At 33.2% G+C, this 13,903-nt stretch overlaps 1 protein-coding gene across 2 annotated transcripts in view; it reads left to right on the forward strand.

The window, feature by feature from the left end:
* The window catches only part of LOC145297816 (mitofusin-2-like), a 130,224-nt gene that overhangs the window by 83,709 nt on the left and 32,612 nt on the right, over positions 1–13,903 (forward strand). The window contains exon 12 of one of the 2 annotated variants that reach the window (XM_080144141.1): positions 3,530–3,632. In XM_080144141.1, coding sequence (XP_080000267.1) covers positions 3,530–3,632 — 103 coding nt within the window. Of the gene's footprint in view, positions 1–3,529; positions 3,633–10,733; positions 10,837–13,903 lie in introns of both variants that reach the window. The other variant, XM_080144132.1, reaches the window with a different exon arrangement.

The following is a 13,903-nucleotide window of genomic DNA, read 5'->3' on the forward strand; positions in this document are numbered from 1 at the left end:
ACACTAGCTCTAATATGTGACGATTGAATTTTGTGTAGGCTGAATCATTTGGAGTGTCATAAAATTATACTGATTACTGTGAAAACAGTTCTCCTCTGTGTTTGAAGATCAATGTTTGTAATCCAAAGGAAGGTTATTGTTCCAGGACCGTTACCTACCCATTGAGGGACTCTTCCAAATACTTTCTTAATCAAGAGCCAGGTGCTCTTTGGATATGTGACTCTATCAATATCCGACTAGCAAGTAAGACTAGCTTATGTCACCACTTTTCTCTGTATCTTGTTTCCTATTTTGTGTTCTCCGACAAAGAAGGGATTGGACCTAGTAATTCACCCCAGTTTGTTTGCACTTTTCTCTGTAATCACGCCTTGGAATTTTTTTGAATTTTGCACAAACATTAATCATGGTGAAAGTACATTTTTGCCAGAACATATTTTCCAGGATAACTCTGGTTGCTTCACTAGGGAACATTATAGGAGAAAAATTGCTCCAAAATCGTTCGTCCGTTCGCACTTTTCTCAATAATCATGACTTGGATTTTAAAAAAAATTTGCACAAACATTAGTCATGGTTAAAATAAATTTTTGCCAGGATGGATTTTCCAGGATAACTATGCTTGCCATTATAGGAGTAAAATTGCCTCCAAATCGTTCATCCGTTCATTTATTTGCACTTTTCTCAATAACCGCGCCTTGGGTTTTAAAAAAAAATTTGCACAAACATTAGTCATGGTGAAAGTAAATGTTTCATTTGTGGAGAGGGACCCTGCGTGCTCGGCTTGTTCAATATATTTTTAAAACCTATACCATGTTCCGAGTTGTCATTTTGTGGTCCCAATATGGGTCCACATCAGTTATATACTCGTTCATCTCACAAATTATCCAGATACAGAGGGATGAGCAATTAGGAACTGTCAGTTGCCAAGGCAGACACGCATTAGATTTTTAACAGGTTTGCATTTGCTATAAAATCTTTGCAGATACAGGGATGCAAGCAACCCTAACCCATCAAATTTTGGAGCAGACATTTTGTAGATTTCTGTTTGAAATATGTTGTAATATAAGTCACACTTCCAAGTGATGGGCCTAGCCTTTGCCATGCGACAGATAAAACCTACAAGGAAGCAGGTATATTTCATGAGGTGTAGCCTGCCAACTGAGACAGTCCATAAAGTATGACTCTTGAAGCCACACATAAAAGATTTAGAGTATGCATGAAGACCAGGCATTCAGTTATTCTCACGTTCCAGCTGGTGAGACTACCACTACACACACTTATGTGTGATACTATCAACATACTCTTCCCCCAAGTGTTAGGAAGTAAAGAAAAAAAAGAGAAAAACCTATAATAAGAGGAAATAAATAGATCAGAACAAAAATATAGGAAGTTATCCAGCAAGGCACACAAAAATGCATTCAAAAATGGATGGTTAATCAAGGTGTGGTAGACAAAAGACTGGACGTAGAGGTTAATATATTTAAAGTTAGTTTGTCAACAGTTTTAGGATGGGAGCAATACATGCAAGGGAGAAAACTGGCTTACACGACCAGGATCAACGCTGTTGCAACAACTGTGATAAGTTAGGTAAGCTGGAAAACTTGAAATAAATTCAAGTCTAGCTTAACTAATTATCAAATACAGGAAATAACTACCAGAATAAAAGGTTTTTGACCAAGTGACAGCCGTTGTCTATAATATAAAGAGAAAATGCCTATATATGAATGTCTTCCTAAAACTTGAAAAATACTCGGTAAACCTCTAAAAAGTTGGAATTTCTTAAATTTGTGTAACTCCAGAAAAAAATATATATATATGAAATATATCATTTAATGTTATTTGATTCAAGTTGTGTGTGTGTGTGTCCAAAGAGAGAAGAGGGCTAGGCGAAGAAGAATGGCAGAGGGGACAGGGGAGAGAAAGGAGTAGAAGTTATTTTATACTTTTGTATACTCTGCTGGTGATAAATTAATGCCAACTAACATGGCTTAAGTTTACATGCCTTACTACTAGTGATGGGACGATTCCATTATTTTTCCCCGATTCTGATACAATTACCGATTCTGATTCTTTATAAATCTCTAATTATTTAACTATAAAATTGTTATTTTCCCTGATTTTCATAAGAAACACATGTTAAATATGCAGATATTTTCCTAAACATCAAAATACGCTTGTGGAGGGTGATCTATCGATTTTAGCTTTACTGGTATAATAAAATCAATAAATGTTTATTATCATTATTAGCAGCAATGGAAGATTTTACTTTAAACAAAATAAAATAAAATTTTTAAAAAAGTCAATTAAAAGAATTGTTTTGGCATCGGAAAATAGGCATCAATTTTTCCGATTCCGATACCCCAAATGTTCCGATTTCCGATTCCAATTAATCGTCCCAACACTACTTACTACATACTCTTTCACTCCAAACAAAGGCATATTGCTATTTGAAACATAGGGGGTCATTATTTAGGATCAAGTCTAAGAGGGGAGTTGAGCAACAAGATGTATGTTTAGATTACATTTAAACTTCTGCAGGTGAGTACAGTCGGGAAGCAGAAAACAGGGAGGAGATTCCAGAGTCTAGCAATTAGGGGGAAGAAACTATTAGAGTAGAAGTCAGGAGTATGTATGTCAAGGGGTCACAAGTGCTATAATTTTATCAAAGCACATTTCATTAAAGAACTTGTAAAACGGACACAAAATTGCAGCATTGCAGTGATGGTACAGAGGTTTGAGCTTGGCCGATAGTACGGGACATATTAGATTTGAGTTTCTTTTTCGGATCCTGTCTAAGAGTGAGGGACTAGTAGTAGATGCACCAGCTCCATGCTGAATCTTGGCTTTGCAACATCCTAATCAACACCAAGTAACTACTGTAACTCCTTAATTTTCAAAATAAAAATAGAGAAAAATATCTTTAAGAAACTTTATGATGTACATACCTGTCATGGAGCAAAGAGGTCATATTCCAAAAAATTACATAAATTGATCAAGTAGTTTTTTTTTTTTTTTTTTTTTTTTTTTTTTTTTAAATCTAAGAAAATAAAATTTTATGATGAAACAGGACACTGTTTTGATCTGCCATGTTAAATAAATCAGAGGCAGATAACTTAATTCTAACTATTGAGATCAAAATCAGCTTTGTAATGGTTATGATTTCCTATTAAAATCATTAAAAAAAATTTTAAAATTATTTTTTATGTAAAAAAATATAAAAAATTACTTGATCAGTTTGTGATTTTTGGAATATGAAATCTTCATTCCGTGATGGATACGTATGTCATGAAGATTTTTCTGTAATTTAGTTTTTTTTTTAAATAGGTCGAATTCTAAATAAGCAAATCCTACCATAATATGTATTTTACCACTGTCTGATGACATTTTTTGTTTGCAATATTCTATCAGCAAATTATTGATCATATTCTAAGTAAGTGTATTAGTTGATATGTTGTTAAAGTTATTGTCGTTGGTGTGTGTGCCTACTACAAATGCCATGTGATGTTTCTTTCCTCCAATCACCTCCAAAAAGGATCTCCACACACACATGGAGTCCACTCTGTGTCGCAACATGGTTGGCCGCTGTACTGCAACTTGCAAACGGGGCCTCGACAACATGGATAATTACATGACAGGTAAGACTAGTGTTATCGGTGCCTCCCATCGCCTTTTGTTGTATGCATACCATCACCCATAAATTTTTCTCATGTGGAAATTGGCAGGAAGGTGATTAATCAAAGGGAGATAACAAGAAGAGGAGAAGGAGGAGGAGAAGATAATACTACTCCTTCCTTTAGTCTACTCTTCCTAACACCATAGTTGCTATAAAATTAAGGCTTTTGGCTTTTTTGAGGGCCTGTAGAAAAATTAGATCTTTGTCCAGAATCACCCATACATTAAACAACAAAAATAAAACTCTTTGATGTACATATGTGCATGGTGCAAAGAAAATATCATGTTCCAAAAATCGTGTAAAGTGATCAAGTAGTAGAAAATCATTCTGTGGTGAATTTGAGTTTTTCAATGTCTTCCATGTTAAGAATGGCTTTCTAAAAATCTTGCAAGTTTGAATTATTTGGAGTTATTTCCCTTGTTTTTAAGATGGTGTAAACGACATTGTCACTTTTGATATGACCTCAAAATTTAATTTTCCTATGTGAAAATAAAACTACTTGATCAGTTTACATGATTTTTGGAATATGATATTTTCTTTCCATCATCGGTATGTACATCATATAGATTTTTCTTTTCTTTTTTTCTTTTCTTTTTTGTTTTTTTATATGGGGAGATTCTGGAGAAGCAACAACAATAATTATTTTAAAATTTTCTATTTCAATGCCTTTTTTTTCCTCTGAATATGAAACGCATAAGTCTTTTTTATAACCAAATAATCATAATTTGTGTCTTTATATTTATTTCTTAGTAACTTCCAGTTTAAACTAAAGAGAAAATTAAAAAGTGGATATTCAATCTTTCTGGGATTTTTAGTTGAGGATTAATAATTCAGATTATTTGGACGATTATTTTCATCTTGAGTGTTCATAATGTTTTGATCGATGTAACTTCCAGTTTTCTTCAGGCGTTTCTTGTCAAAATCAAAAATCTTTCTGTCGATGTTGGAAATCTGCACAGAATTTCAAATGGAACCCTTTAATTAATCCACAGGGTTGGTATGGAATTTTTTGCATTTCATCCTCACTAGGAAAAAATGCAAAAAAAACACATAAAATACATAAAATTGTATGTAGATTCATAAAATTATATATATATGTTACTGGGGATTGATTGTGAATTTTATACTCGCATGGGACTTCTTTCTTTGGAGGAAGCTGGTTAAACCCAAATAGGGTTAGTACCATTTCTCACACACACACACACACACACACACACACACACACACACACACACACACACAGTCTAAAGGAGCTTTGAGCATTTTATAGAAAAATTTTAGGAACTCTAGTAGATGTCTCCATCAGTATAGTCTGCTGTTGGTCTTGAGAAATTTTAATCACATGATTACAGCATAAGAAAAATTAACACATCTTACAACTTGTTATGGAGGCAATACAAAAATGTGAATCGGAAATGAAACCATAAATAAAATTAAAAAAGATTAAAAGAAATTTTGAATAATTTTGCGTGTAATTGTTTTTTTTTTTTTTACTACATGAATTCCAAATATAATAAAATTTAAATAAAATGCAGTTTAAATACGTCTGTGAACTAGTTCAACATATCGTAGACTTAGCAATTAGATAAGCCAACTTACCACAAGAAAATCTATAATTATGAAAAGGGAATTCAAGAATATAACAGGGAAAAAAGAATTTAAATTGTAACATAGAAAATAGGGAGATTTTAAAAACGGGACAGCTGTTCTATATATACATATAGAATAGAGATATATGAATAGTTTTTACAACGTTATGTTTAACAATGAAGTAATAATGTGGCGTATGATAGTGTGGTATGTTTTTTATAGTATTATTTCATACCCTACACTTTGGTCAGCACTTATAAGTGGGACTTATTATTTTTATATTATTACCTCTGTCTAAGGAAGTAACAGGAATTATAATGCTGTTTGGGTGTTTGTAAACAAATTGATGGCTGCAACATGGTTGCTTTCCACAGAGGAAACCAGTCAAATTTGAGGAGTGGTTTCTTCTGTGGAAAGCAATCACCTGATGAGGACTTGTGCTTTTAACTGACCATTTGTCTGAAACTTTAGCATGTCCAAATGTAAATATTTATATTAATAAAATATATATCTTACTCTTTTATTGAGCACTAGTAATACTCATTAAATTCATTAGTTATCACTCATGAATAATTTTAACCTGGTAGATATATATATATATATATATATATATATATATATATATATATATAAAAGAATAACACTATAGTGACATTCCAAGATACAAATATTTATTTTTCTTACCAAGGACCTCTTTCAGCATATTAAAATTTTGGTACATTTTTTTACAGATCCATTTCATTATGCAGAAACAATCAAATATTATATCAGTATCAGATATTCTCGTGCATATACACCTCAGAAAAATAGAAATTTTTTTTTGCTTAGAAAGAAAAATGCATGATAATATAATGGTTGGGCAAAATAAAAAAGAAAACTCCTAGAAGACCCGGTCCTGGATATGACCTTAAACTATATCTAGTAGTGAGGCCCCAGCTTGTGGGCTTTGGGGAGTGTGGAGCCACCCTTTAATTGCCATTGCTCTCAGGCCCACTCTGACCTGGAGTAGTAGTACCTGTTAGGGTCCCAACTATGGGTTAAATAGAAACCGACTTGAAAACAACAAATATATTCTATAAAAAAATTTTTCTTCAAAATCTTTGGATTCGGCATTAAATAACCCGAAAAGGGTTGATATGCCATAAAACAAAAACAACCAACCAACCTAGAAGATCCAGCATCACATAGTTGTTTAAGCAGCCATCTTGGTCTATATTATAAAGCTAGTCCGATCTTAATCAACATTTGAATTAAAAATGTTTTAAAAAGGTTTGGGCCTACAAAGAAATTATTTATTTAATAATATTACTTTATTCATCTAATATTTATTGTGTCTAATATGATTACCAGAATGTACATATATATATATATATATATATATATATATATATATATATATTGTTTTAACAAAAACCAAGAGTGGGTTGATAGCAACAAATAGTGTATTTCATCGTTAGTTACAATTGTTTCAAGACGATTCGGACAAATCCAAACATTATGTAATTTGAAAATTTTCACAAGAACAGCCTTTCTTCAGACTTATTGAATAAAAAAAAATGTAACAATAAAACATGGACACCTTATAAGGAAAAGAAAACAAGCAAAGTATATATATATATATATATATATATATATATATATATATATATATATATATATATTTATATATATATTTATATAAGAACAAGTAGTTAATAAAACATGTTAAAACACACTTTGAAAAAGAGTTAAAAACATTTAATTTTAAAAAGGAAGCACAAAATAATATATATATATATATATATATATATATAACCACAAACTATATATGTATATATATCTGTGTGTGTTCAAAGAAAGAAAAAAAAGGCATTTAATGTGAATGTTAAAAATGTTTCAGGCAATCTTTCACTTTCTACATGGTCACCAAAAGTTAAGCATGGTTTTGAATTATTCAAATTGCTGTTTGTTTCTCCCCTTTCTCATTACTGGTAACATCCCCTACCAACCTCCTGTCTTTGAGTCTCGCACAAAAAATTGCTGCCACCACCAACGCTTTCTTTGATGTACATACACATGCACATTTTTTTTTTTTTTTTTTAAGCAATTAGTTTAGAATTTGATTATTTTTGTTTTACTTTTGTGTATTTCAAAGAACAGTTTTTTTTCATGATTGTCAAAAATCTGTGATCAAGCCAATAAAAAGTTTTTAATGTCTTTATATGAATATCGTTGTTAGCACTTAAATAACATCAGTTAACTAATGCTTAACTATTGCAATAATATTTGTGCCCCCTTTTAGGGTTCATACCACAGAATTCTATATTACAGATGACCTCATGATGCAGCTTAGAAGTACGGGATGAAACATTAACGAATGTGTGCTTTCAGGGATTTTTTTAAGGAAATTAAGTCAACTATGTGAAAATAATAGAATGAAATTCTGGCCCATATCTTAGAATAAGATCGCTTGAAAGATGAATAAATAAAAATATTATTTTTGTTGTAGAAACTGAGAAGTATTAAACAAAATAAAGAAATACTTAAAATGTCTGGTAAAAAATATGATCCACGTATATATTTTAATTATCTTTCAACATGACAAATATTATTAAAATATTCTTAAATACAAAACTTAATAGAATAATTTATTGTTATAGTTCTATCTGAAAGGATATTATTTGTCTAAGATCTGTTGTCTTAATTTCAATTTTGTTCCAATTTTGAGAAATTGTTTTAAATAAATAATAATATGGGAATTGATAAAATTGTTTGAATAAACAAACTTTTTGAAACCGCATTACAATATAAATATTTTAGTTAAAAAAAAGAATCATTGAATATTTTTTTTTTTTTAAACTTTAAATGTTTCTTATTTCAGATAATATATCTATTAGAAAAAGAGTTCCTTTGTTTTTTGTTGGTTTCTTTTTTCTTAAGTAAAATATCTGCATCATTGTTTTACCAAGGCTATGCTGATATCAGTACATACATAGATTCTGTTTGAGTTTTTTTCAGAGTTGCTATATCACTTTTTACTTATATCCCCCTCCAATTACAGATAAAACAGTAATTTAGAATAGACTCTAGTCTTGGAGAAGGAAAACTTTGAAATGACACCAACCTTTTTCTTCTTATCCAGCTATTATTTCTAGTTATCTTGCACTTCTCCTTCCTTGCTACTGAGTTTTAAACGGTGTCAGCTGAAGAGAAATTAATGTTAGTGATTGTGCAACCCTAGCCTCGTTATAAACTCTTTGACTTGTAGGCATTCCTTTTAGGAGGCATCCATTGTCACTTGATGGCTTCTTATATAATGAATTTAAGTTTGTTTTGCCTCTTTAATCGTTCCTTTTATTCAACCCTTATTTTTCACAAAAAGTTACGCAACTAGAAAAGATATGCTTCTTAGTTACTATACATGAACAAATATATACTAACTCCCATTCCACGCAAAAGAGGTATAAAGCCTGGGAGGTTAGTCTCATGACAACAGAACGGATACTATGCTACCTCACCTTCTGCTTTGTCCCGAATTGCACATTGATAGTAATAGCATTGTTTTCGTTTCAGGAATAGATACCAAATCTCCATCTATTATAAAGAGCAATTGTGTGTGCTTGTGTAAACTACAAAACAAAAACCCACAAAGTTGATATATTCTTGATCAGTATTGCTGAGAATGAATAATATCTAAAGTTTTTAAAAAATATTTGTTCTTTGACCATAAACTGGTACATATTTCGTCAAAGGAGGTTGATTTTTCATTTATTCTCTGTATTTTTTTCATGGAAGTCGCTCCAGACAATACATAAGACGACTTGATGTAAGGAGCTAAAACAAATATATTACTTCAAGATCAAAAACTTACCAATGATCTAGGAAACAGCAATTCTTCCCTCTTTGTCAGAAACATCGCTTATGGAATGTGAGGACTAAAAGACACAATAAGGAAAGCGGGAGTTATTCGGCTGTTGAAAGTAAACCCAAGATCCATTTTCTACTCTCCTAAGATAAGGAACTCTTATTTAATAACAAAGTGTTATTTTCCTCATGTCGGTTAATTCCTTGAGACGTCTATAAAAAGGAGTTGTGTGTGTCCAGAGAAAGAAATGAACTGCAGAGGAGAAAGATGTAGGTGTAAAGCGGGAAGGGGGAATAGAAAGATAGAAGGACAAATAGAGAGAGGTAAAGAGATATAAGTTTTTATAGAAATATGTTACACTTTTATCTTTGGAAATGCCGGGTACCTCTGCTAGTTATTGATATCAATTCCAGGATTAAATTTTGTTAAATACTTCATCTAATAGCTTTCAAAAAGATCCTCTTAATTCCTTCCCCCCCCCCTTTATTTTGTTCTGAATCTATAGACATTTTGTTGTTGTTAAAAATTGAAATAAAAGTATTAAAATAAGATGCCAAAAGATATTTAAAACAAAACGATAGAATACTAAATTTGCCTTCTTTGTTTTGATTTGATCTATTCCCAAGCCTTGTTCACAATTATTTAAACGACCTGCAAACAGCTAGAAGTTTCATGGGAATATCAAATTCAAAAGGTGCCCACAGTCACATGTATATTTCAGTCAAGGGAGATGACAACATTAGGTTTTTGCAGTTCCTACAGGTAGATGTTGAGGTTCTATATATATACATCACCTGGTATTCCCAAATGGTCGGTCCTGGATATGACCTTAAACTATATCTGATGGTGAGGCCCCAGCTTGCAGGCTTTGGGGTGTGTGGAACCACTCTTTAATTGCCATTGCTCCCAGGTCCACTCTGACTCAGTGGTAGTACCTGTTAGGGTCTCAACTATGGGTTAAATAGAAACCGACTTGGAAAAAAAAATTCTATTAAAAATCTTTTCTTCAAAATAACTGGATTCAGCATTAAATAACCTGAAAAAGGTTGATATGCCGTAAAACAAAAACCACCAACCAATCCAAATGGTCACCAATCTGGTACTGGTCCAGCTTAATATTGCTTAACTTCGGTGATCTAACAGGATTTGGTTTGTCAATGATTATGCTATCCTCAGCATTAAAAGATAGTAATGTGATAGTTTTAACTTCAGATGGATACAAATACCAAATCTTGATTATTAAATATTAATTTTGAGATCATTTCCAAAAATTAAATCTTAATTCCTTTTTTTCTTTTTTTTACATTTTATTTATATAGGTATATACATTTTTTTGTTAAAAATTGAAGCGAGAGAGCATTAAAAGAAGCTGACAAAACTATTTAAAACAAATCAATTGAATAGTCAAGTCGCCTCCTTTTCTTTCGATTTGATCCCCCTCTCAAGTCTTGATCACAATTATTGAAATGACCTGCAAAGAACTGTTCTTTGATGATTAACCCTGCCATTTTGTTTTCAGTTTAATTTTTTATATATGTGTGTAATAAAATAAATGTTGTCTCTATATTGCTGTTCACCTTCTCGCTCCTTTTTCTTGCATCATGATCCATCCCACTATATCCCATCTAGGCTCTGCAAGAATATTGTTCAAAATCTTTAAGTGAGAATCTTCAAACTCACCATTCTGCTGATCTGAACAAATCTGTTTATGCTGCTCGTCAAAACATCATAGGTAAAAAAAAAAAAAAAACATTGTTAGACCACCTTGCTTTTCTCTCTTTTTTTTTTTTTTTTTTTTTTTTGTAAAAGAATCTTTGTTACTGTGTGTGTATCTTGCATTTTCATGTGTATACTCTACCAGCATTTATTGTGTGTGTTTTTTGTTCGATTCATTAGTTTTCTAGATGGGTAAAAAAAATTTTTTTTTTTTTTTTTTTAATTCACGTTTTCAGTTGCTTACAACTCTGTAGTGGTCTCGTCCCAAGATAACAATAGGCACAAGAGTTTGAATTTATCAAGTGCAGCTTGTCTAGACAGTCCTTCTTTAAGGCAGCAAGACCGATGAGAACTATGGATCTCAGAAGGTTACTAGTGTTTAACCTATTCTACCTCTGCGAAATTCTACAGGTCTACTGGCACCATTTTGTCTCTAATACCCAAATGTGGATGTGAGATGTGATGCAGGATCATCCCTCTTAACCAAGCTCTTTTAAAAAGAAGACGTTGTTGGTTTGACCACACTACATGCCGCAACACAAAGTTCATCTATGAAGTGATAGCCCCAGAATCACTTCCAGATTGCCAAAGACACCCAGGAGGCCAGCTGAATATGTGTCTACACAACTAAGCTGATGTCAAACCTATTTCCGATCCACATGTCTACAGTTTGCTGCTGGTCCCGGGATTGACTGCCCATAACTATTTTGGTCATTGCAAACTTTCCTGTGTGATCTGCGTTCATCCAGAATGCTTTGTGTTCTATGCTCAACCCATCCTGCGTGAATGTCACCAAGTCAAATCATGCAGGTAAGGTGTGGCACAGGTTGATCATTGAGTAAAGACTTAGATTTGCCTTTGCATGCCTCTGACAATCCGTGTAGAGATTTCGATATTGACGGAGAAGCGTGTTTACTCGCCCATCGTCTGGTCGATTCTCTTCTGTGTCTGTGAGACATAGCCAATAAGGGTAGTCGATCAGTTTAAGTTGAGGTCTTTGACAATGATTTCGTTTGAAATGTTGTTGCCAACGATCAGTTCGCCAACACCTCAACCTGAAGTCTTTGCCATCTGTCTTAGTTCAGGCGATATGATCCTCCCTGCCTCTCTGCTTGGGTAGTGCAAGCATATCTGAAGACCTGTGCAACAACCATTAATGAGGACTTAGTGGAATAATAGGCTAGCCGTTTTGTGCAACCTTGCTCAAGGTCACCTTGCATGAGCTGTCATAGTTTGGATTATAGTGCAAGCCAAGAAATGAACTGGCTCAACTCAATTGGGGTAAATATCATGTGGAAGACATATTATTGTTGATGGAGATTATCCTTTAAATAGCAAACAAACTTGAGAGCCTGTGATATTTCATATTATTCAGCACATTGTCAAGGTAAAATAGTATTTTTATTGAGCTAATAGTGATATTTTTTGTTGCAATGTTTAGAGCAATTGAATATGAGGTGCTAACAAAGCCAAGACATACAAGAAAAATAGAGAAAAAAACGTTTACTTCCTACATGTAGTAGATAGATGAACTAGTAGATTCTTTGATTTTGTTTACATTTAATAATTAACTTGCCTTTGAATAATAAAAGAAAGAAAATTAACATTTTGCCACTGGGAATGTATTGAATAGCATGGAAAGTGTTACGTTCTTAAAGTTTTTCAATTTTGGCTTTTTTTTTCATTATTTTGTATGAAATATTTTTTATCTATCTTGCATTGTTCCAAACAAACGCTAGTAAAATCATCATGGAATTGTTGCATCTATTATTGTTAATTGTAGGTATTGACCATTTCATACCCTCTAAAAAGTTTCAGCAAAAACCTAACAGCCAGCCATGGTTCTCTCCAGAATGTGCTGCTGCCATTGCGCACAGAAATCACTTTTTCCACTGCTTCAAACGTAATAGATGTATGGAAACTAAAGCCGTTTTCAGGACTGCCAGCAACCATTGTAAGAAAGTAATAAGGAACGCAAGAGAGTTGTATGCTCAATCTGTTAAGTCCAAAGTAGCTGAGCAGCGGCTTGGTTCCCACCAGTTTTGGCAAATAGCAAACAGAATCCTGAACAGAAGCGTGTGCTCCATCCCAACTATTATCAATGGACCTGAGGTAATCTCGTCAGCATCAGACAAAGCCAAACTCTTTGTCAAGAACTTTGCAGCTAATTCTACCCTTTGCGACCAAGACCGCCAACCCCCAATATTTCCTCCTGTATCAGAAAACACGCTATGTGATATACGTATATCTGTACGTGATGTTGCCAAGCTAATCAAAAACCTTGATTCCAGTAAAGCAACTGGCCCTGATGGTATTCCAATTATAGTACTCAAAAAACTTCAACCTGAACTAGCGCCCATACTTACAAAACTGTTTAAACGTTGTCTTAAGGAGAATAGTTTCCCATCTCCCTGGAAAATCTCATCAGTATGCCCTGTATTTAAGAATTCAGGTGATCGCTCATCCCCCTCTCAGTACAGGCCAATAAGTCTCCTGTGCGTCATGAGTAAGTTGCTAGAATCTGTGTTAAATACAGAAGTAATCAAGCATCTCAACAAAAATAACCTTCTTAGTGACACTCAATATGGTTTCCGTTCTGCTAGATCTACAGCAGATGTCCTTACAGTTATATCGCATAGGATTAGCAAATCTCTCGACGGTGGCAATCTTTCTAGGGCAATTGCTCTTGACATATCTAAAGCCTTTGATAGGGTATGGCATAAAGGTTTACTTCATAAGATCGCTAGCTATGGTATAGCTGGAAAAGTCTTCTCAATTATTAAATCATTTCTTTCTGATAGGTTCATAAGAGTAGTAGTTGAGGGGCAAAAATCAGAAGCTCACAGTATTAATGCCGGTGTCCCTCAGGGATCCATCCTGGGCCCAACTCTTTTCCTGATCTACATTAATGATCTTCCAAATCATATCCTTACATCATTTGTAGACATTTATGCTGACGACACTACCATTTATGGTACCACATCTAAGACAGTAAACGAGCAAGTACTCTCCAATTCTCTCTCCTCTGATCTTGAGCATGTAGTACAATGGGGAAAGGAGTGGCTGGTTACTTTTAATGCATC

Source organism: Euprymna scolopes, chromosome 2 (genome assembly GCF_053919585.1).
Source record: "Euprymna scolopes isolate OS-2025 chromosome 2, ASM5391958v1, whole genome shotgun sequence".
In the NCBI taxonomy this organism is placed as follows: Eukaryota; Metazoa; Mollusca; class Cephalopoda; order Sepiida; family Sepiolidae; genus Euprymna; species Euprymna scolopes.